The 21753-nt window shown below is 38.9% G+C and overlaps 1 protein-coding gene and 1 long non-coding RNA gene across 2 annotated transcripts; one reads left to right on the top strand and one right to left on the bottom strand.

Annotated features, from left to right (window-relative positions):
* The first annotated feature begins 215 nt into the window (after positions 1 to 215).
* EIF2S3 (eukaryotic translation initiation factor 2 subunit gamma) lies at positions 216 to 14415 on the top strand. Its single transcript, XM_042036018.1, has 12 exons — positions 216 to 322; positions 2588 to 2651; positions 3118 to 3245; positions 3362 to 3483; positions 4876 to 4970; positions 6213 to 6371; positions 7552 to 7686; positions 8588 to 8682; positions 9582 to 9726; positions 10146 to 10315; positions 11274 to 11446; positions 13664 to 14415. Exons 1-12 carry the CDS (start codon positions 254 to 256, stop codon positions 13725 to 13727), a joined length of 1419 nt encoding a protein of 472 aa, XP_041891952.1. The 5' UTR covers positions 216 to 253; the 3' UTR covers positions 13728 to 14415.
* LOC121668333 lies at positions 13869 to 19904 on the bottom strand. Its single transcript, XR_006017346.1, has 2 exons — positions 16771 to 19904; positions 13869 to 16258 (listed from the first exon to the last, which is right to left on the bottom strand). It is a non-coding gene; the product is annotated as an uncharacterized LOC121668333 (long non-coding RNA).
* Between the last annotated feature and the right edge of the window lie 1849 nt (positions 19905 to 21753).

The following is a 21753-nucleotide window of genomic DNA, read 5'->3' as shown; positions in this document are numbered from 1 at the left end:
TGAGGGCTACCGGGGGTCCTTTACAGGGCTGCCCCGCGGTGCGCCTGACTCGCGGCCGCCCCGCTGCGGGGCCGATGGTGGCCTCCCCGCGCTAATCGCCGTTTCTCCTTGAGCTCGGTGTCCGCCCCCGGGCCGGCCGGTGCCGCGCTGTGGGCCGGAGGGTGCCAGAGGCTGCGGGCCGGCAGCGGCGGTGCCGAGCGGAGCCGGCGGTCAGGCGGCCGCGTGGGACTCCTCACTTCCTTCTCGGGCCAAGATGGCGGGGGACGAGGCGGGAGTGACTCTGGGGCAGCCGCACCTCAGCCGGCAGGATCTCGGCACCTTGGTGAGCGCCGCCCGCGGGGCGTCCAGGAGTGGGATCGGGCTCCCGGGGCTCGGCGGAGGCGCCCAGGGAGTGGAGGGAGCGGGCGGGCCGCTGTGGGCGGGTGAGTGGGGGGGTGCGGCACGAGGGGCTCCGAGCCTTCTGCCGGGCCCCACCACGGCTGGTGCGCGCTGAGGGGGCGCGGGAGGCGGCGGCGCTTCGGGGGGCCGAGTTCAGCACGCTGGGACCGAGCTGAGGCAGGGGGACGCGGGGCAGAGCAGCGGCGCAGGGAGCAGGTCTTGCCGGTCCTGGTGGGTGTGGGACGCCCGGGCGAGGCGCTTCTCCTGCCTTTGAGTGCGAGGCTTGTGGGTCCGTGTCCCGCGTGTGCGAGTGAAGCTTTTATGGCTCACTGGTGAGTGCAGTTTTCCCCGTGTAAGGTTTGCCGTGTTCTGCGGTATTACAGACTCTTCCTTTGCCAAAGTAGAACCATGAATTTGCGCTGTATTTCTCCAACAAGCTCGAGGGCTTGGCTACCAGCCCTGTCTTGCTTGGTTTGCCAACAAAATTTTCTTGACTATTGACAACTGCCGAGAAATACCAGTTCTACCTACCACTGTAACTACCACTGCAACCAGTTGCAGTGGTCTCCCGCTGTGGTAGTCTTGCCTGTTAAGTGTCTCGCCTGGCTGCCTCACTTATTACACTTGTATGCTAGTATAAGTGTCTATGTAATGTGTATTTCAAATTCAAGTGTATATATATAATGTATATAGTCAAAAATCCTGTTGCTGTGTCCCTGGTGTTCAAACTGGAACGGCTTATTTGTCTTTACAGTAATCATGTTCGATGTTCCTCGGGCTTGAGCACAGGAATTCCCTTTGTGTTACGGCGAGCATGTCAGCTAGGAGAGACGGTTTCTTTAGTTCCTCTCATTGTTGTGGCGTTTCCTAGTCGGAAAAGGACTAACTGGAGTGTCAGCAGGAATTACCTTTAAGGCCTGTTCTGTCGGCCCTTGAGTGCTTATGGCTGAGTGGAGCTTCTTGCTGAGCAATAGCCTTATACCAGTCTTGAAGAAAAAACTTCATGCGTGCATAATTGTGTGCACCAGGAAGAATTTTCCTGGTGGCAGGAGTTGCATCACGCTGAAGTTCTGGTCGCCCGGCCACATGGTGCCATCTGCAGGTCACATTCCCATCGCTGGGAAGTCATTTTAAGTTCGATATACAATAAATATAAATTTAATTGTGTGTCTTGGATGTTCAAAATTTGTTTTGTATTGAACATGAACATTTTATTCATGTCGTACTTGAGAACAGAATGAGTGAGCTTACGTTTTTTATACAGATCTGTTTGATCACTGTGCACAGAACCTTCATGTAACAGTGTAAACAATACGTGATTTAATGTGTGTGTTATTTGTATCCTAGCAAAACATTTATATCTTGTCCTGCACCAAGGACTCTTTTGGCATCATGAATCTTTGCTTGAACTGAGTGGCGCATCCATATGAATTCAATGCAGGATGGAAATTGGCTGTACAGGGGAACATTTCAGTGGATTTCAACACTTGTCCGTTATGTGGACAAACAGCTTTAAAAAAACCTAAACAACTCTCTCAGTGTTGTTTCTTTATCTGTATAGGGTGTATTTGTGAGTGCTTTATTTTGCCAGTGGCTTTCAATAAGTTCACACAACAGACTATTTAGGACAGCAGAAATTTTGTCTGGTACCTGAAGTAGCAATAACAGTAGCTGAGGAAAAAAGTAGGCATTAAAAAGAATAAAAATCCATGGTGCTAGGGAAACCTCTGGACCCACTGACTCAAAAGTGTTAGTTGTAATTATATATTGGCTGTAATGGAACCTTACACCAATTAAACAACTGTTTATTGACAAAGCTTTGTTTTTAAAATATTAGTGCAGTTCATCCTGTAGCCTGTTGAAAATGAATTTGCCTGTTACGTGTAATTTAGGTTTGGGGGTAGGTAAGGGCTTGGGGTGTTTTGTTAGAAGCTTCTTTTGAGGTTTTTTGTTTTGATTCCTCCTGTCTTTAACACCTTGCAGTCAGTGCCGATTTACAGCCAGGGTTTTGAATTGTAGCCTGTACTGATTCACAAGCAGGGCTTGGTTCCCTTTTGGTCATATTTCACATGTTTAAAAGACTGGAGTGGATATAATCTAAATTGATTTTGCTGAGTAGAACTACTCGTTAATTTTCAAGTTTCTAAATTTTTAACTTTCTAAACATTTATATACAAGGTGAATAAATTCTAAAATCTCCCTTATACAGGATGTTACCAAGTTGACGCCTCTTTCACCAGAAGTCATCAGCAGACAAGCAACAATTAATATAGGTAAAAGCAAACTTATAAAAAAGAGGGGTGCGTTAAGGTGACTCCTTTTGGTGCTTGTGCAGTAGCAGATGGTGCCTATGTGGTAACACTTCCAAGAAATTTGTACAGAAACAGTTACATAGTAGGTTTAGGGACTTTTCAAGCCCTTTTGACTGGAAAAGCACCATTTTTTCTTCAGGAACACAGGTGAATGGCATAGGGAATAGTTGCTAAAGCAATGTTTGTTTTACCTTGAAATTAATCATTGGGATGAGTTTCATTAGAGTGTAAAGATCTGTCCATTGGGAGCTCAGTTTTGGATCTTGTTTGTTTAAGTAAAAATGTTTACAAATTCCATGTATCCTTCTGATGGGGTTCTGGACTTAATGGCTGTGAAGAATTTGGGGTAATTGTGTGTTGATCATAGTGGAACATTGCATGGAATTAAACATTGATGTATTGACAAACATTTCCTTTTGAAACACAGGTACAATTGGTCATGTAGCGCATGGAAAGTCAACAGTAGTCAAAGCTATATCTGGAGTTCATACTGTCAGATTTAAAAATGAACTGGAAAGAAATATCACAATCAAGCTGGGTTATGCTAATGCAAAGGTGAGTCATTAGTGTAAATGTAGCCCCTATGTTGCTAATATACTTCAGTGGGGATGTAAGCTTACAGGTAACTAACCCTTGAGGAATTAAAACTTTTCCATTTTAAAAAATCACAGATTTACAAGCTGGATGATCCAAGCTGCTCTCGACCAGAGTGTTACCGATCCTGTGGAAGTAGCACCCCAGATGAGTTCCCTACAGATATTCCTGGCACCAAAGGGAACTTTAAACTAGTCAGGTAACTGCTTTAAATGGCTGGAATAAATTGTGCTTACTTCCCTTTCTACAAAAACAGGATTGAGCTGAATGGGTTCTGGCAGACTACACGTTCTTAGATGGGACACCCCTGAGCTAAGATGTTGTTTAAACTCTCGTGAATTCCTTGGTGGTTGGTGGTGACAAGCACTCCATGGTACAGCACAGCTGTGTCTGCTGTCCTCAGCTACTTGCAGGACTTCGAAGTGAAATATTTCTGCTGTTAATATAAGTACATTTTAAACCAGACAGATTGAGAACTAATGTGGACCTTACAAACGCATCTTCAAAATTCCTTTTGAGAGGATGACCTTTGTTAAACTTTTTCTTCCTAAAGGCAGAGTTTTCAAAGCTTTTAAAATGAATATATGAAAGCCTGATGCTTAATGTGAGATAAGATCTCTCACTGGAGGCCAAGTGTTCTTTATTTACTTGATTTCTGATGAAGTGTAGCACAGTCTTTATGGAAGCTTAGTAACCACAGCAGTTGTTACATGAGTCTGCACAATGATTGCTCAAATGAGAGTAGTCATGAAGACTGTTGTACAAGATTCTTAGTTTGTGCTTATGATGAAATACTTATGGGGCTGTAACCACGTGTCTTTCCTTTTCTCAGATTCCCAGCAGAGCACTTGTACTAAGATTAACTTCTGTTGGAGTGTGACAGGCAGGCAGCCATTGTGAAACAACTGGTTAAAAGCTTTGCAGTCTTTATCCTACTGTTACTTGCTTGTAGTAGATTTCTAACATTATCAGCAAAGCAGCAAATCAGTCCCTTGCTTTTTGGTGGCCTGCCAGTTGAAACGAGGATTCTTCACTGGATAGGTTCAGGAAAGAATATAGTGAATAGAATATTGGTCTAAACAATAAAATCATAAGGTTGGAAATGTAACAGCATCTCTGTAGACAAATCTTTGAAGTGCAGTTATAACCATTTAATTAAAGATGGATAATTTCCTAAAATTGGAGAATGGGAGATACCTTTTAAAAGAGATAAGAGAAATCCCATTTGGTGTGTTGGGTTTGGGTTAGTGGTGGTAGGTTGGTTTGATTTCGGGTTTTTATTCCAGTGCATTTAACTCTAATCTAATTTACAAGTAAATTGGTGAAATATTTAAGAGGAACTTAATGTGGATATGTGGTATTAAATCTTAAAACTCAGAAAAAGTATTCAGTAGCTGTTCAGTAGCATTTGTGTTCTTTTAGAAGTTTTTTGAAAATATTTTTAAGATACTGCTTTTCAGCATCTGTCTCAAAATGTTTATCTATTTTAAGGATACTTTTAACTTACTCTGCCTAATCACTGACATTAATCAGTCAGAGGAATTGTTGATAATGGGCTTTTGGATTTCTCTTTCACATTCTCCTACAACAGGCATGTCTCTTTTGTGGATTGTCCTGGGCACGATATTTTGATGGCTACTATGTTGAACGGTGCAGCAGTAATGGATGCAGCTTTACTGCTGATAGGTAACAATTGCTACCCAAAAACAGAGCTCCATTTTGTAGTGTCATGAAGCAACTTTATGTGGGCTTTAAAATCTCCTGGGAGGTGGTGAGCAATTTAAACAAGTGAATGCTTTTGAGATGTGCTAAAGAAAATAAAGTCGTGCTAAAGAAAATCAAGTCATGCTAAAGTGGCAGTGTACTCTAACAAGGTGGCTTGTTTTAAGCACAGGTATCCATACTCACTAGTCTGGTAGCTGGCCCCATTGACAGAAGATAGGTAACGTGAAACCTTGTAGTACTATAGTACTGTAAAATTTTTATCACTTTATGGAAACAGATTAGCTACAAGTACGTTTGGAGTTTCTCTGAAGGCTCAGTTTCCTTTAAATATGCATGTAGTCTTTGCCATACAGTAGAGTTCACAAACAACAGTACAAACAGTAAACCCAGATAAATATGGACAAAATTTAAATACAGGAGATTTAATTTAATCCAGACAGATTTTGTTCTGGTTTGCCAGCAACAGGAAGTGAGTAAAACTAATTTTTATATATGTATAGAACATTATAGTGCTCTGTAGTGATACATAGCAATTATCTTACCTTGATAGGATATGTCAGCAAAAGAAAAAAAACGGCTTCAGATACTGTAATTTAAAGTCTGAGATAAATGATGAGCTGTCATTTCTTCTGCCTGTTTATCTCTAGAAAGTGTGATAGACCAAACTTCAAGCAAGATTAACCACCATAATGGCCCATCAGTCAAAGCTGGCTTCTTAGATGGCTGAAATCTAAACTATACTGATAGCAGCCCTATTCACATACTTGATAGAATTATAGTATAACAGAGTTTGGGGATCTTGGTATTTTTATGACTTTACTGATAAGAAAATGTTGCGATATTTCTTGAAAGGTGATTTGTCTATTACGCTACTGTCAGCACTGAAATATCTGAAGAGCTAAAGGATGGAGTAGATCAAGTTAGGTCTTGGTATCTTTGGATATTTTAGGTGGGAGCAGGTTGAATGGGGGAACCTCTCTGGTAGCCTCTCATCTGTCCTGCATTGTGTGGAGGCTACAGCCAGCAGTTGTGAGGGAGAATAGGTGCTTATTGACTTGGTTGCTTCACCTGTAGGTTACTGAGAGACAAGTGTCTTTTCTTTTTTTTTTTACATAATGATAGTGGATGGAAGTAGATGTCTTAACTGTAGGAGTTTTGTCCATCTTTATAGTTTCTATATTCTAGTTACTTCTCTTCTTTCAGCTGGTAATGAGTCATGCCCTCAACCTCAGACCTCAGAACATCTAGCTGCTATAGAAATCATGAAACTGAAGCACATTTTGATTCTACAGAATAAGATTGACTTGGTGAAGGAGAGCCAGGCTAAAGAACAGTATGAACAGATTCTTGCATTTGTACAAGGTAAGTTTGCAAGAGCAGAAGTCCAGTTAGTGGTGGAAATTCAGTGTTGAGAGTGATTTTCTATATGTTCATAGAAAAGCTTCTCTTAGACAATGCTGGTGGATATGGTCTGTTAATGTGAAATTTAGACCCCGGGAGTTGTGTTTCTTGCCTGTTGCAGACTGCATGCAATAATGTTATGGCTCTGGGTCAGAGCTCTGGATGTAAAACTAGTAACAATGGCTCTTACTTAGTAGCTTTCAGTGGATTTGTGATTTCTTCCTGGATTGCTTCTTTGGTAGAGATTTCACTGTGATTTTACTGGAGTGCAGGAGAGAAGGAAGCTGTACGCATTAGGGGCATCTTGTAGGTATAAATACTTTTTTTTTTTTTTTTTATCTAATGACAAAAGATTGCTCTTTCATCTGTGTGTAAATCCCGTTTGGGCAGTGTTATCCTACTCTGTAACGTTCTGCTCACCTTTAGCGTGCTTTGAGTTTTATCTTTCCCAGGAGCTTCCACTGTTATCCCTGTTTATCTGCAGTAGGTGGGGTGTGTGACAAGCTGCAGAGCTAGATTGTCACCATCAAAAGTAGCCAATGAGTCTTTTGTTTTTTTTCTTTTTTTTGTAATTCATAATTGTTGCCTTGCAGAAGCTGTTCATAACAACTCTGTCAGAGTGGCTTGATGTGTAAATTTGGAGTTTGAGAACTGAAGCAATCACAAGAAACATAGATGAAATTAAAACTAATGATGTCTAACAAACCTAGATCAGTAAATGCATTCTTCTGTAAAATTAGGATTTTTCTAAAATATGTATTTGTATTGCAAAATTTGAAAAACAGAAATCATTAACAGGAAATTTAGTTTGTCATAAAGAAATCTGACTGTAAAATTGATACTGATGTAACTGGAATATTGATCTCTCTTAGGAAATCTTAAAAATACTTCTGATCACAGTGTAGGAAGTGAATTCTCCCTTGGAGTGGAAGATTATCTTGCACATTTTCAGAATGCCTTGAAAAGTAGGTGTGGCTGATTTGAGCTAAAGTGTTGAAGGGAAGGATAAATGCTCTGAAACTGCTTTGGGAGATACACACAGAACGTGCCATGAAATTCATTAGTGTTTTTAACAAGGACAGAACATTTGGTCATATTGTACTCTTATAAAGGCTTACTGTTGAACTTGATTTTGTTTTAGGTACAGTTGCAGAAGGAGCTCCAATAATTCCAATCTCAGCACAGTTGAAATACAACATTGAGGTGGTTTGTGAATACATAGTGAAGAAAATCCCAGTCCCTTTGCGAGACTTCACATCTGAACCAAGGCTTATTGGTATGTAAGTGCTCAGGCCTGGGTGTCTGTGGCCAAACATTTTTAGAATGTGCCTAGCACATGCTGGGTGCCCTAAACAGAGGTGGGTTTAAAAGGAGTATTTAGAACACTCTTATTTTAAAACTTACATGTTTTCTGAGAGCTGTATTATTTGTTCACTGCTAATTGCTGTTGGTTTTGTGTATATTTTGTGCATATGACAGCACTAAAATGCAATAAAAGTGAGAAATTGTCTGTGTCTTAAAAAAATCCCTTTAGTTGCTATGAATATAGTTTTGATTTAACAAAATATTGACCAACTGATGAATTTGAAAATTATATTATTTCCATGGAAATATTTTGGGTAGCTTGGTTAGATGTTTTGTGTTAGTCTCCTGTTTCCTGGTTATAATTGTCAAAGTCTCAGTTCTTGTCCAGCATATTGTGAAATGCAGTTCCTACAATGAATTAATTTGTTTGCCTTTTTTTCAAATAATCCAAGAGAGTCCTACACTGCATAAATGCATAAAAATTGGCCACGTTACATCAAGGTTACAGTATTTAACTATGAATACATTAAAACAAAGTTCTAGTATTCACGATTAACATTGTGAATATTGAAGGAGTTTTATAAAATGGTTGATCATTGCTTTCTTTTTCAGATACAGATCTTTAAGTTACTTTCTGCTCTGCAGAAAAAGTCATAAGAAACATTTATATATATGAGCAGTTTAAATGGTTTTGAGAATAAAATCAACAGTCTGCCTAAAAATTTGGAATAAAATATTGATTGTTCTGTTTTTGTAATATTTATAAATGTGTGTATACTTTTCATAAGGCCAGAAAAGCAGTCAAAGTTGCTAACAAAAGACACTGTTTAAAAATCTGATATTAAATATAAACCTGGTTATGGTCTCTTCAGTAATTAGATCTTTTGATGTCAACAAGCCTGGCTGTGAAGTTGATGACCTTAAGGGAGGTGTAGCTGGTGGCAGTATTCTAAAGGGTGTTTTAAAGGTAACCCTTTCTCTTTCTTAACTGGAAATTTTTAATGACAATGAGTAGAGTTTTTCTATGCTTTCTACAAAATATATCTATTATATAATTGATTTTTTTTAAAACTTGAATACAGTCAGATGGCACTTACCCTTTCTGTCTGTACTTCATTTTTAGTTGACAGTTTCAAAATACCAGAACAAGAAGCACTGATTTCAATTTTTTAAATATATTATTGTAGTCCTAACTTTTGCTAATAATGATAACAGATTTAGTGCCTTAAAAAAATGGAAGGAGCTATTTTTTTTCCTGTCCTACCAGTTGGACTTGCTGAATTATTGTGGGGAAGAGGAGAGCAAAAGAATTTTAAAAGCACCTTGGAAGTGTCTGTGGGTTCTCACAGGTCCTACTTCCCCATTTAAGTATTCTATGTATTTTCATTTTTTTATTGTCCTTGCTTACCAGCAGTAGATGGAAACTTTAAAAGTTGTTCTGCTAGGCTGGAGAGCAAACTATGTCTCAGAACATTTGTACGGCTTGTACTTTCTTTGGTTTGCAGTGTATTGATGTCGATCGGTTACACTGATTGAATTAAGTCAATTTTTCTCAGTGCTGAAATATTTCTAAATGAAATGTTGTGTTTAAAAAATAAATTGAAATTTAGATGTTGGAATTATTGCTGATAAAGATCGTTTGCTAAAGCAGTTTTACAAACTGTATTGAAAAGAAAAATCAGTTGTTACATTTGCCGCAAGTATTGTTCAATTTGCAGCAAATGGTGCAACAGAAATCCTACAATCTGCAGTAGCCCAGAACCAAAGACTTGTGTAAGAAGTAGATCTTGGGATATACAAGTCTTATCTGTGACTAGTCAGCTTCATGTTCCTGTGAAATAACCAGTTAATCACTTTTGTAATTAGGTGGGCCAGGAAATTGAGGTGCGCCCTGGTATTGTATCCAAGGACAGTGAAGGAAAACTCATGTGCAAGCCAATCTTTTCCAAAATTGTGTCACTCTTTGCTGAACACAACGATCTACAATATGCTGCTCCAGGAGGCCTTATAGGTAAGAATCTTATGAAAAGATTTATTTCTTCATGCTTATTGAAAACAGTTGTCTTCATTCAGCAACAAATTTCAATGTAATTAACAAAAATACAGTGAGAAATTTTAGGTAATTCATATATGTAGAGAGAGACAGGGTTGGTGTGAAAAATGGATATTTAAGGCATAAATAATTTTCCTGAATGTCACTGGCCAATGCAGATCAACTTGCACTGTTCATTGTACCAGCTTTAACAGTAGAATATTTCTTCATTTGTTTAGACAGCTCACAGTCTTGCTGACAGTTTGAAAGTGCTGTCCAGGTAATAGGGAATTCCCAGTACATTCCCTGGTTTTTTAGATCATCTTCAAATATTTTAGCACATGAAAATGACAGCTACCTTCCAGTTACTCCTTGCGACTTCCCTTGTTGTGTTGTAGGTGTTGGCACTAAGATTGATCCCACTTTGTGCCGAGCTGACCGCATGGTGGGCCAAGTTCTTGGTGCAGTTGGGGCACTGCCAGAAATATTTACAGAGCTAGAAATTTCCTACTTCTTGCTGAGACGACTCTTAGGTGTGCGCACTGAAGGAGACAAGAAAGCCGCAAAGGTCTGTGCCCCTTCTTTTGTTTTTCCTGATTTTGCTTCCTGTGCAAAGTTGCAGTAATGAATATATTTCTTTGATCGTATGTAGAAATTTTGTCTCCCTGTTGATATAAGCTTGTCACAAAACTTATCTCCTTGTTTAATCCTGCAGAAGAATGCTTTTTAGAGCAGTAGAAATTCATATCAGAGTAGTTTAAAGTAGCATACAGGATTTATGTGTCAGGTTAGGTATTTTTCTAAACATGATGGTAGTTGTGTTTTGTTATCATCCTATTCATTTGTGCAATAATTAGTTTTACAGTGGTACTGATCTGCTTCCTACTGACATGCTTTTTGTAGATTTTTTTCACTGCAGAACTTCTTAAAGTATTTTTGAAATACTCTAGTTGAAAAGAGAGTGAACTTGAGGCACAACGCAGACATTAACGGTAAACAGTTTGTGTAACACGATCTGTTTTACACAAATCAACTAAAAGATTTCCCCTGTTAGCATTTAAATCTATAAGCTGCTTCATGCAACAGTAAGTAAAGTGCTTCAATGCTCTCTGATCCTGTGAAATGAACTATTTTTGATTTTTTTTTGTATGTAGGTATAAGGGAAATGAGAATACAAGAATATTCTTGTAAATAATCTGTATAACATCACAGTTTGTAACAATGTGTCTCTGACTGTTTGTTTCTAACACGTTACGTGAAATCATCAGTATATAGAAAATGTAGAGAAATCCCAAGTACATCATACCAAGAACGTCAAAACTACATGTACAACATCTTTATGTATTTGTCCTTTTGCATATAAAACTTTTATCTACTGACACTGCTGCCCATAGTTTGTGTGTCTGTATTTACAGTATTTCTCAGCTATACCTTTTCTTGTGGCAAGAAGATACTTGGTACTGTCTGTGCTATTTTTGTTGTAGTACTAAAGCTTATGTTTCAGAGTTCTGTATGTCTGTCTTCAGGTGCAAAAATTATCGAAGAATGAAGTTCTAATGGTAAACATAGGATCCTTATCTACTGGAGGGAGAGTCAGTGCTGTAAAGGCTGATTTAGGGAAGATTGTGCTAACTAACCCTGTATGCACAGAAGTGGGAGAAAAAATTGCTCTGAGTCGAAGAGTTGAGAAACACTGGCGGTAAGTTGATGAAAAGTTGGTGGAGTACCTGGTTGCTACATTGTTAACAAAGAAATACATGGATCTGATTTTGTACTAGAATAGGTAGGTATATGTCTGTCTTAAAAATTCTTCTGGATTCCCCTATCTCATTGGCACCATAGTTTTGTGGAATGCTTAATTTCATTGCTACCCTCTTTTGTAAACAAACACTATGGTTGGGAGGGTACCTATTAATTAACAGACAAGGAAACACCTGAGGTTCATGGTTTGTTGCCCAAACTGCCAAGCTGTAAATTGGGCTCAGTAGGGAATCTTGGCAGAGGGGTTGGGAAATTCTGAAAATACTAAGCCAAAACCTGTCTTTATGCACACCTCAATTGTGTTCTACCCGTGGAGCTGCATGTGATCTCCAGTGCAACCTGGAAGTAACAGCAGGGGAACACAGGAGGGATGTTCGAGTGTTTTATGTACTACAAGCACAGAGGAAAGAATAAAGTATCAACTGGATTAACCCAATCAAATTACAAATACAAAATGTCTGACTGCACAGAAGCATCTGGAGGCTGAAAATGATGAATGGAATTGGTTGGTGGTTCATTTTATCGTAGTGCCAGAGTCTCTTTAGGTGATTACATATACTGTACCTGTCGCGTGTTTCATAAGACTGGATTGATAAGAACATAAAGAGTGTTTAGATTTGTTGGCTCTGCACAGCCGTTGTAGTATGAGAGAGCACAGCCATTTTTACAAGAAGTCTGTACTGTATGGAAAGGAACCAAGCTTTAAATATCCATGGATGCATGTTTCTTTTTCAGATGACAAGAAAATGTAGACAGGAATTTAGTGCTTGCTGTCTCAGAGCAAGATGACAAATTAGGGAAGAGATTATTCTCCAAAAAAAAAAAAAAAAGCCAAGACAAAAGATAACATGTCTTGAACAGGAGGAAAAAAAAAGGCAGGATTCAAATTAAGTCAGGTAAAACATAAGGAAGAGGAGAAAGTATATAGAAATTATGTTTTGGGTTTTTTTTTTTTTTTTAGGCTGTAAACTGATAGCCTGTGCAAATTGTAATGTGTCTTTTGTTGCCTCTGTAGATTCCTTCCCAGTTAAAAAAACTTGACCAAATAGTGCCCAAAAAGACCACCTGTCTCTGGATTATGAGGTGGGAAAATAGGGGCAGCCTGCTGTAAAGATAATTATTGAAAAATTGATTCCCACGCTGTATTAAAAAGATAAAGACAATGTAAGGAAACTGGAAGTTGAGAAAAGGGAAAGAAGGCAAACTGGGAAAAGCAGCATAATAAAATCTAATTGGAGTAAAGATAATATACAGTTTGTATTGTGAAAAGGAACTTGCAGTGTGAGACAAAGGAGTCTTGAAAATACAGAAGTTCATAAAGCAAGACTAAAAAGAGGTATAAAATAAAAAGGAAATATACAGATGCATAGAGAGAGGCTAAACAGCAAATGGGGTACACCAGTGATTCCAAGGATCAGTGAATTCAAAGATGGTCAAATTATGCCCTATGGGTATGGTACTAAAAAGTGGGAAGTGCTGATCTAATAACCTTCAGGTCCTTTTTTGGTGTCCCAAGACAAGCTCTACTGCTTAGCAAGGTAAATTGAGATGCATGTGTGGTTCCTCACCAGAAATTGGAAAGGTTTTGAACACAGTCTTATTAATAATATGAAATGCCTGCTGACTGTGGAAATGGATGTATTCTGAATTTCTTTTTACAAGCATATTTTTCTGAGGCAATAGTGGCCTGTAAAAAAGGCCTTCATTTTTCTGAATATAAATAGCAGCACTTACCCAAGAGTTGAGTTACCGTCACAGGCTACCTGTTCGTTGAGAGTTACAGCTATTTGTACTCCTACTGAACTCCTTTCATTTCTGCTTTAAAGTAATGCAGTACTTCAGACACAGGTGAAAGAGATCCAGCTGTGAATAGATCTACCATGCACCAGTACAACATAAGTTACAATACTTTCAGATTTTCAGCTTACTCTTCAGTACACCCTTAGCTGGTTACAAATGTCCTCTGTCCTTCTCCCTTTTCTATTCTGTGTTTCCACTAAGCAGGTTTAGTTCCTGTAGGATGTTTTGGGTGGGAGATAAGTGTAGAAAATTCAAAATGTAAGAACTGAAGGCATACAAAGGACAGAAGGATGTTCACTTACACAGGATATTTCTGACTACTATTAAAAGTAATATAAACCTTTTCTTTTTGCAGTTTAATTGGTTGGGGTCAGATCAGAAGAGGAGTGACAATCAAGCCAACTGTTGATGATGACTGAAGAACATAAGAGGGCTTCATTTTTAAAGATGAAGTGCCTATTTCTATTTTGGAGGGGGTGTATTTTCACAGTGGAGTTGGAAGCTGTGCAAACAGTATCTTTGAGTTGTATGGCTGTCCTCGTATGTTTTATTGAATTTTACCCTCTTACTAAAATACTAGTCACTGTCACCATTAAAAGTGTAAAAGAATTGACAAAGAAGTGGGTTGAATTATCCACATTTTAGGAGAAATTAATTGTACATGTCTCATGGCATGTCTAATTTATGTTACTTTGTGTTTCAGACATATCTGTTTAATATCAGTAAATAAAACCAGCCCCAGTGTAACACACAAACCATAAATCTGGTATTGAAATAAAATATTGCTTATTTTCATTAATTCATACAGTTTTTCTGAGTAACAAAAGACTGCAGTGATCGTTGTACAAGAATTAAAAGCAAGCAACCAAACTCTTCTTGGAAGACTAGTACGTTTTCTGCACAACAGTTTGTTTTGTCTAGACAGCAGTTTACAACAAAAAACTTTATTCCTTTCTTTCTATGGTTCTGATTTTAGGATTCTAAAGTATTACACTTTGTAATTAGGATGGCAATGTTAACTGACTTAAATTTGTCATTTCTGATATTACTACATGTTTCCTTAAACCCCCAAAGAAAAACTACAAGTAAACTGGATCTGAACTGGCAGTACTGGTTTTGGCCTATTTTAGTATGGGTTTATGAAAAGAATGTGATTAATTTGAAATGTAACTTTGTCATCATGGAACTCTGTGTGGGTGACCTGGGAGTTCTTTATACAGTAGGAGTAAACTACTTCAAAATTACATTAAGCAAATATAAAATATCTGGAAAAGGCTGTAAAAAGGAATGATTTGGGGTGGGGGCAGAGTAACGGTGGTAGAATTGTGAATAGGATGAGGAAGAAAGGTGTAAAACCAGTTTTGCTTAGGTACTCTGAATCACATGCCTCAGGAAAAAACATAATGTAATAAACTTACTGTAGGGTGCTACTACTTTAATCCATTTAGATTTCACTCTCACTTCTTCAACTGTACTAATATACATAGTTCTAGCTATTTTATATATTAGACTATTTAGCAAGTTGTGCTACTTAACATATTTTGGTGCAAAGTACTGTGTGTGTTTTCAAAGCTTGTTTTTGGTTTTAGTGTCTTCAAGGGCTTTCTAAAGGTAAATATGGTTTTGATTTCATCAAACTGGACTTTGATGAAACAGCTTGCATTTTGTTCCTCATATTGTACTGTATTCCATGTTCCCTTATTATGCCTACACTCCTGTACTCAGTTTTTCCATTTGTAAAGTACTACCTCACATGGTGTTGAGTGTAAATACATTAATTTTTGTATCGTGCTTTTCCATTTTAAAAGCAAGAGTCAGCTGTAGTTCTCTCTGACTCTCCATGTACTTGATCAATCAATGTGTCTGTTTCAAGGACTGCATCTTTCATGCTTTGGCAGCTCTTTTCTGTAACTGTGAATTCTAGGACCTTGGATAAACTTAAGCCTCACCTAGTCTGGGAGCGCGAGGGTGAGCACAAAAGAGAGCGTAAGCTACAGCAGAGTGCTTGGATGCCACCAGCGCCAGGGTGAAATTTAGGGCCGAGTCCTTTATCAGTGCACTGCACCCATGGTCCTAATGAACCATATGCTGAAACACTTCTGAGAGACTGGTTAAGCACCCATAGACGTTTTTAGGCATTCAGATATTCTGGAGATTATTCTCTTGATCTGCAGTTGAAAGAACATCAGTGCCATAATCTTGCCAAAGTTGTGCATCAACCTGCTTTCCCAGTGGCTCTTGCAGGCAGAGTGAGACTCTCACAAGACTCGCCTCTTTCTACACTGTGCTGTATATCCTGTCACACCAGGAAGAGGGCCTGGGAGGCACATTATATACTGAGTTCTTTTTTTGTTACATGTTAAATGTTTTTGTGAAATGTTAAATTTCCTCTAATGGAAAACTTTCACTGCTGCCATGAGTGATGAGTAGTGGGATTTTGAGACTGCTAAACATGTGGAACATGTGTCTGCAGCATTGGAAAGCCAAGTGTGAACAGTGTACGTGCAAATACATTGCGTGCTGATGTGTCTGTACCACCCCCTCCTCAGTCACTGAACTGTGATGCTGAGATGGTGAAGGACAAAAGAAAGCAATATGTACAGCTAAGGAAGTTGAAAATTATTTTGATTTTCTTGGCCAGGATCACTGTAGGGATAGATGCATTGTGAGCTCTCTCACTTTACTGAGGATTTGCTTCAGTGATGATTTTTTTTACTTTTTTACCCTTTGTAGGTCATATTCAGCTACCTGAACAGAGGTGTGTATTTGCATTTCAAAGGGGTTGGGTAGCCAGGGTATGGTAGCCAGGTGTCACACGTACCACTTCTGGAGCAGTAGCCGGAGAGCAGGGCACAGAGGGTGGCACCAGCACTGACACATCACTCACTGCACCTCTTCCATAATCCGTCGGAACCCGATTTGAGGGGAGTGCCAGTATAGTGAGACCTTGCTATTGGGAGCAATGAGTAACGCCTCGATAAATATTTCACAGAAGGCTTGTGGCATCTAAGAAACCTACCAGACCAGCACAAGTTAACAGCTACTACTGAGTCTGCTTTTATTCTTTGTTTTTATCAACATTGGCTTTCAAGGCCCTGGTTTCATGAAAATGTGGGAAGAGTAATCATCTTAATTAATACTGAAGTTTTCTCTAAGGCATTAGTACATACACACACTACTTAACAGTGTTGCATATAAATAACAGTACCTCAGCAGAAAATTATCAGTAAATGGCTGAGCAGAAACTAAAAAAGAGTAATTCTGTGATAAAGAGATAAAACGAAGAGCTTATACTTCTGCATGATGCTTATTGAGGTTCATTCTTTGAAGAAACAGCTATAAAATACCAAGAAAGATACAGTATTTCAAAGGATGGGTAGGCTTAGACTCAACAAAAATTGTTGCACTGTACACTTCTAAAAGAAGAGGATTTAGGAAAAGTTGATTTGTAATCATACTTACAAAGGCAGAAAGATAATGGTCCTTTAACCACTTTGGCTCTACCATGCATTACTTCAGTATTTAGGAAGGCAGCATGATGAATACATTGTGCTGCTTTAACACAAAGATGTAGGTATTTTGTGCAGTGGTACAAAGTTGAAGTGTGGTGTCAGTAGTTATTTCTGAGACTTCCGCGTGATTTGGGAAATGCCATTTCCAGCCAAATACCAGATTTTGTTCTGAAAGGGTGAAGAACAAACTTTCGGTTAACACCTTTGCTGATTTGGTCCTAGTATATATGAAATCCAAAATCATTTTAAAATTACGTTTTTATTGCACTTGTTTTGTAGCACTTTCAAAAGTGTTTCCTTCTAGCTCACTGCTGCAGAAGGGGTTCCTACTGTTGTTCCACGCGGAGTCATGTGGATGAGCCTCCACACTGCCTGCAGGAAAGGTTTAAACTTCTGCCCCGGCCCCGTTTCCCATCAGTGCTTCTGCCAGTGTAAAGTCCCAGCTCCGCCGCTCCTGCCGTTCTGGGTCACTTCTTGCTGCCAGGCTGGGGCTAAACATTTATAAAGTTTCAAACACCTGCCCTCCCTTAATCACACCGCCGCCCCAGAGCACCGACTGCTGGTTCCCAGCCCTCACCCCCACCTGGCCGTGGCACGGCCCATGTACATCCACAACACCTCTTGCCTTTTACTGACATCACCAGAGCCTGTGGACACCACTCCTCACTCATCAGTTCTTCCATTACCACAATTCTTTTGGCAGAGTTGGCTTAACGGCTGATGTTTACTATGTTCACTTACCATAGTGCTAAAATTACTAATGTGCTCTGGCTTTGTGTAGCTGCTTTTGTTTCTGTAAAGCTACAATCTGTACATGCTCATCAGATGTTCCATACCTCTCCAGTCCATCGCAGTGGTGTAGTAAAAGTGCTCGTTTTATACCTTCCCAGACTAAACCCAGGTAGAATAAGCATTTTTACAGAGACTTGGGTATATGGTGAATAACAGAACAGCTGTAACAGTTGAAAACTGTATATAAGTGATACAAGTATGTAAATAAGTTCTCCTTTCTTACCCCGAAAGGATTCAAAGCCAAACAAACAAGTCTCCTAACATGGGCACTATATATGCAATGAAGAGAGAACAAGCAAGAGAATTTTGTTACCAAGGAAGAAACATCTTGTTCAAGCAATTACCTCAAATATTTAAATAAATACATATCCTTCAATGTCTTTTATAAAACAAGGAACTAGAACACTGTGCTCAAACACATATGAAAACTGTTGAAATATTTTAGTTGCAGTAATGTTATATACATATTTACTTGTGTTGAGGAAGGCTTCATTAAGAAATTGCAGGCTATGTATTTATAAAACACCAACTTTCCAGTTCAAACAGTTTATTTCTAAAGCCTAGTATACTTTTTTGAATATTTCAGTACAGTTGGGGAAAAAAAAATCAAGACTCAATTAAGTCTCATGTTACACAATCCTAAGGATTCAAATGAATCAGGGCACCAGCTCTCCCTTTTTGCCTCTGTGTGGGCATTTGTAAAGAAATCCAACATACTAGACTAGATTCATAATGTTATTTAGAAAGCCCCTTTCCCTACCAAAAATTACACTTTTCTATGTTTAGTTATTTTGGTTTATTTGGTGTTCAATGAAGACCTGAAGAGTGTTTTCTCCTGCAAACGCGCCTTAAGGTTCTGTGAACTCATTTCTCTTCCTGGTTTTGCTTAATCATCTATTTCATTAGGTAATCTATTATGTATCTCAAAATACTTTGTTTGCAACATCATCCTAACTACCACACAACAAAGTCTCAGCTTTTGCAAGTTTGCACTAAAGCAGCTTTTTTTAACCTTGGCGATTAGCACTGGGCATACAAAAATAGAATAACGTTTTGTGCTTTTTCTTGGCTACAGCCAAAATGCTGTTGATATCAAAGTTTAGCAACAAGTATTTTTATTTCTTTAAATTGTCTCTCATTTATTGCTTTGGCAGTAATTGTATACAACTTAATCCTTTCAAAATCTAACATGGCGCCATACTTCACACCAGAAAGAGATATGGAGATGTAATTAGTCCTTCCACAGCAATCACAAGCATTCACATATTCTCCATATGGTTTTGGCTCCTTGCCTCTTGCCTCGTTGTCTGTTAGCACACATTAAACACCTCAGCCCAGCAAACACTGGTACAGCCTGCAAACCATGTGCTTGTGTGCTTCAGGCACACAAATTTTCCTGTTAACACTGCTGGGACCATTATGCACTTGAAGGTGAGCTTGTGCTTTGTTTTGGAAACCGAGGTCTTAAATTACTTTCATTTTTTTGAAAGCTTAATTCCTTCTTTAAATTCCTTGCTACTTCACACTGTTGCTGTTCTACCAATCTGTGTTCATGCTGGGAATTTATTTTTGCAGTTAAAACCTGACATTTGTCTTTGAAAGCATTTTGAGCCTTTGGGGAAGGTGTCTGTTTTGACACATAACATCACACGAAAGTGGACTCTTGGTACATTCCAGAGCAACCTGGCAGCTTTATGGACTGGTGAAAGCTGCTCCAGGTAGAAGCAGATCACCAGCTCCCATCCATTTAAGGGGAGTACAGTTAAAGTAGCAACAGAAGAGTTTTGCTGGAAAGAGCCCAAATAACACAGGTTTGAACTGACAAACACTAAAAATCAGTGTTGTCCCATTAAAGTCTCCCCAAAAAGAAGGTTGGTCCCTCAATGTAATGGTTTGGTTTGTAACGTCCTGCTCTCTTGTTAAACGATTTACTAGAGAAACAGGGAGGGGCTGGCACAGTCCTATTTCAAAACACAGCGCTTATACAGTCAGAGCAGAAAAGCCTCAGGGCCATCTGCAGCTCTATCAGCCAAGAGAAAAGGAACTCTTAACACTTTGAAACTTCTCTATCCTTTCTTTTTCAAGATCCATCAGTGCCGACTTCCAACAATGTATCAGGTTGAACATTTACCAGTCCTTTCACCTTCGTTACACGTATTCACCAACAATTCTAGGCCTATCTTCGGTTCAGGAGCAAATTAGGCAAATTAAATCTGATTTTACAGAATTATAGAGTAAATCATGGATCTTTTTTACGTCCGTGTCTCACCCCCCCCCCACCGCTGCAACCAATGTAGAATAAATAATTAACTGTCCTACCTAATTAAAAATTCCTTTAAGCTTGCACAGCACTTAATCAGGAAGCACTAGAAATAAAATTGCCTGTGAAAGCCTTCCTTTAACAACTAAGTACTAAGAAGTCTGCTGAATATTTGTAAACCTAGACATTTCAGAGATTTCAATGCAGACAAGTAACTTCTCAGTTCTCCACAGGATGCAAGGGACTCCTGCTCAACACAAGGAGCACCCTGCTGTTTAAATAGAAGATCTGTTTTCAACTTTTTTTAAGTTTAGTTTTTCAATTTACAAAAAATAAATCAACCCTTGTCTTACTTTTTTTCCTTTTTTCTTTTCCTCCTTTTTTCCCCCCTTCTTTTCCTTTCCTCCTCTCTTCCTTTTCTTTTTCTCTTTCTTTCCTTTTTTCTTTTCCTCTTTTTCTTTACTTTTCCTCTTTTTCTCTTTCTTTTTCTTTTCTCTACAAGGGCAAATAATCTGCATTTTGATCTGAGGCAGCTGAAAAAACTGTGTCTGGAATCTTCCAAAAAAATTCAGTTTGAGGCCAACACCCCTTAGGGAAAATTTCAGACTTGTGAAAGCTGGCAAAGTTTTACAAGCAACTGAAAACCTGCACAATGCAAAATGTCAGACAGCTTCAAAGTAAGTGACACTACACTGCACAGTGCTGGTATTTTAAAGTAGAGAGGTTAGCTGAGATATATGCAGCTGTAGAGATTTCATATTGGCCTTACAACATTTTCACTGATTTAAACCTATAAGGTCAGTTCCAACCTATTGACTTTGTATAACAGAAAGAGAAAAGACAAAGAGTGAATATCTGGACCCTCTTCTGCTCTTTCTCTACAACTATTCTGTGTAGCACAGCACAGACAGACCAAACACAAGAGCCTTGCATTCCTCTTCTGGGTCCCAACAACCATGGGATTCTTTACATTGGACTCGGTTCTCTAAGATACATGATAATACTGGAATAAACAGCATGTCAGTTGGTTGTCAGCCTGGTATATCTGAACACATTTTTTAAATACTCTTTTTTTATAAGTAGGAACCATTAGAAAGTTTAAATTCAAATACATTTTTCAGACCCCAAGCAACAAATAAGATTGTCAGATCATGTTTCACTGTTCAGTTCGTGTATTTCCCACTCCTTTGCTATCCAATATCCCACCCTTATCCCATACTTGTTTCACAGATATTCCTCCAATACCTTATTTTTCAGTGTTACACAGATCCCAGTAATGTCTATGTTGAGGTTTAGTAAAATTATGTTTTATAATGCCATGAAAACCTTATTTGAAAGACTTTTGCTTTATTTAATGAGCATTTTTAATGGTAATTTCTTCAAAAGAATTTTGTGTACTAACACACGATTGTAAAGGTCAATCTTTGTTTCATTACTTCATTCGTTGCAACTAGTTTTCTCATCAAAAGGAAGTATTTCTTACAGCTTCATTCATCTTTCTTTCCCCTCAAGCCTTTGGCTCCCCAGCATTGTGGCTGCCTGTATGCACAGGCAGTTCAGTGAGCATCCCAACTCTGGTTGTCTAAATTCACCCTAGAATTGGAGACAAGTGTGTATGGCACTTTTGTCCCCAAGCAGCATGGGCTGAAGGCAGTTGGTGGATTTGTCTGCATGTGTAGTGTTGGCTGTAACATGCCTGTCTCAGTGGCCAGCAATTTGTTGTGACAGACATCAGGCCAGATGCTACCCAAAACACAGGCACTGTGATAGCTGGGCCCCTTTCCAAGCCTTGCTTCCCAGAAACTGTATGAAGCTTCCTGACAACCAAGTTCTTTCTTCAGTTCTCTCAAGGAGCATCCTGAACACCAGCAGTAATTGGAA

The sequence above is a fragment of the Corvus kubaryi genome, unplaced genomic scaffold, assembly GCF_017639235.1.
Source record: "Corvus kubaryi isolate FWS band 111438036 unplaced genomic scaffold, C.kubaryi_AGA036_p1.0 133, whole genome shotgun sequence".
Lineage (NCBI taxonomy): Eukaryota > Metazoa > Chordata > Aves > Passeriformes > Corvidae > Corvus > Corvus kubaryi.
The sequence above is the reverse complement of the archived record's forward strand: the minus strand, read 5'-3'. Positions and strand labels throughout refer to the sequence as shown.

What these genes read in the sequence shown, in the direction of transcription:
- EIF2S3 (XM_042036018.1), top strand. Translation starts at nt 254, where the DNA reads ATGGCGGGGGACGAGGCGGGAGTGACTCTGGGGCAGCCGCACCTCAGC. An exon ending in GGGAACTTTAAACTAGTCAG is followed by an intron (nt 3,484 to 4,875) that starts GTAACTGCTTTA and finishes CTCCTACAACAG; the next exon opens with GCATGTCTCTTTTGTGGATT. An exon ending in GAGACAAGAAAGCCGCAAAG is followed by an intron (nt 10,316 to 11,273) that starts GTCTGTGCCCCT and finishes GTCTGTCTTCAG; the next exon opens with GTGCAAAAATTATCGAAGAA.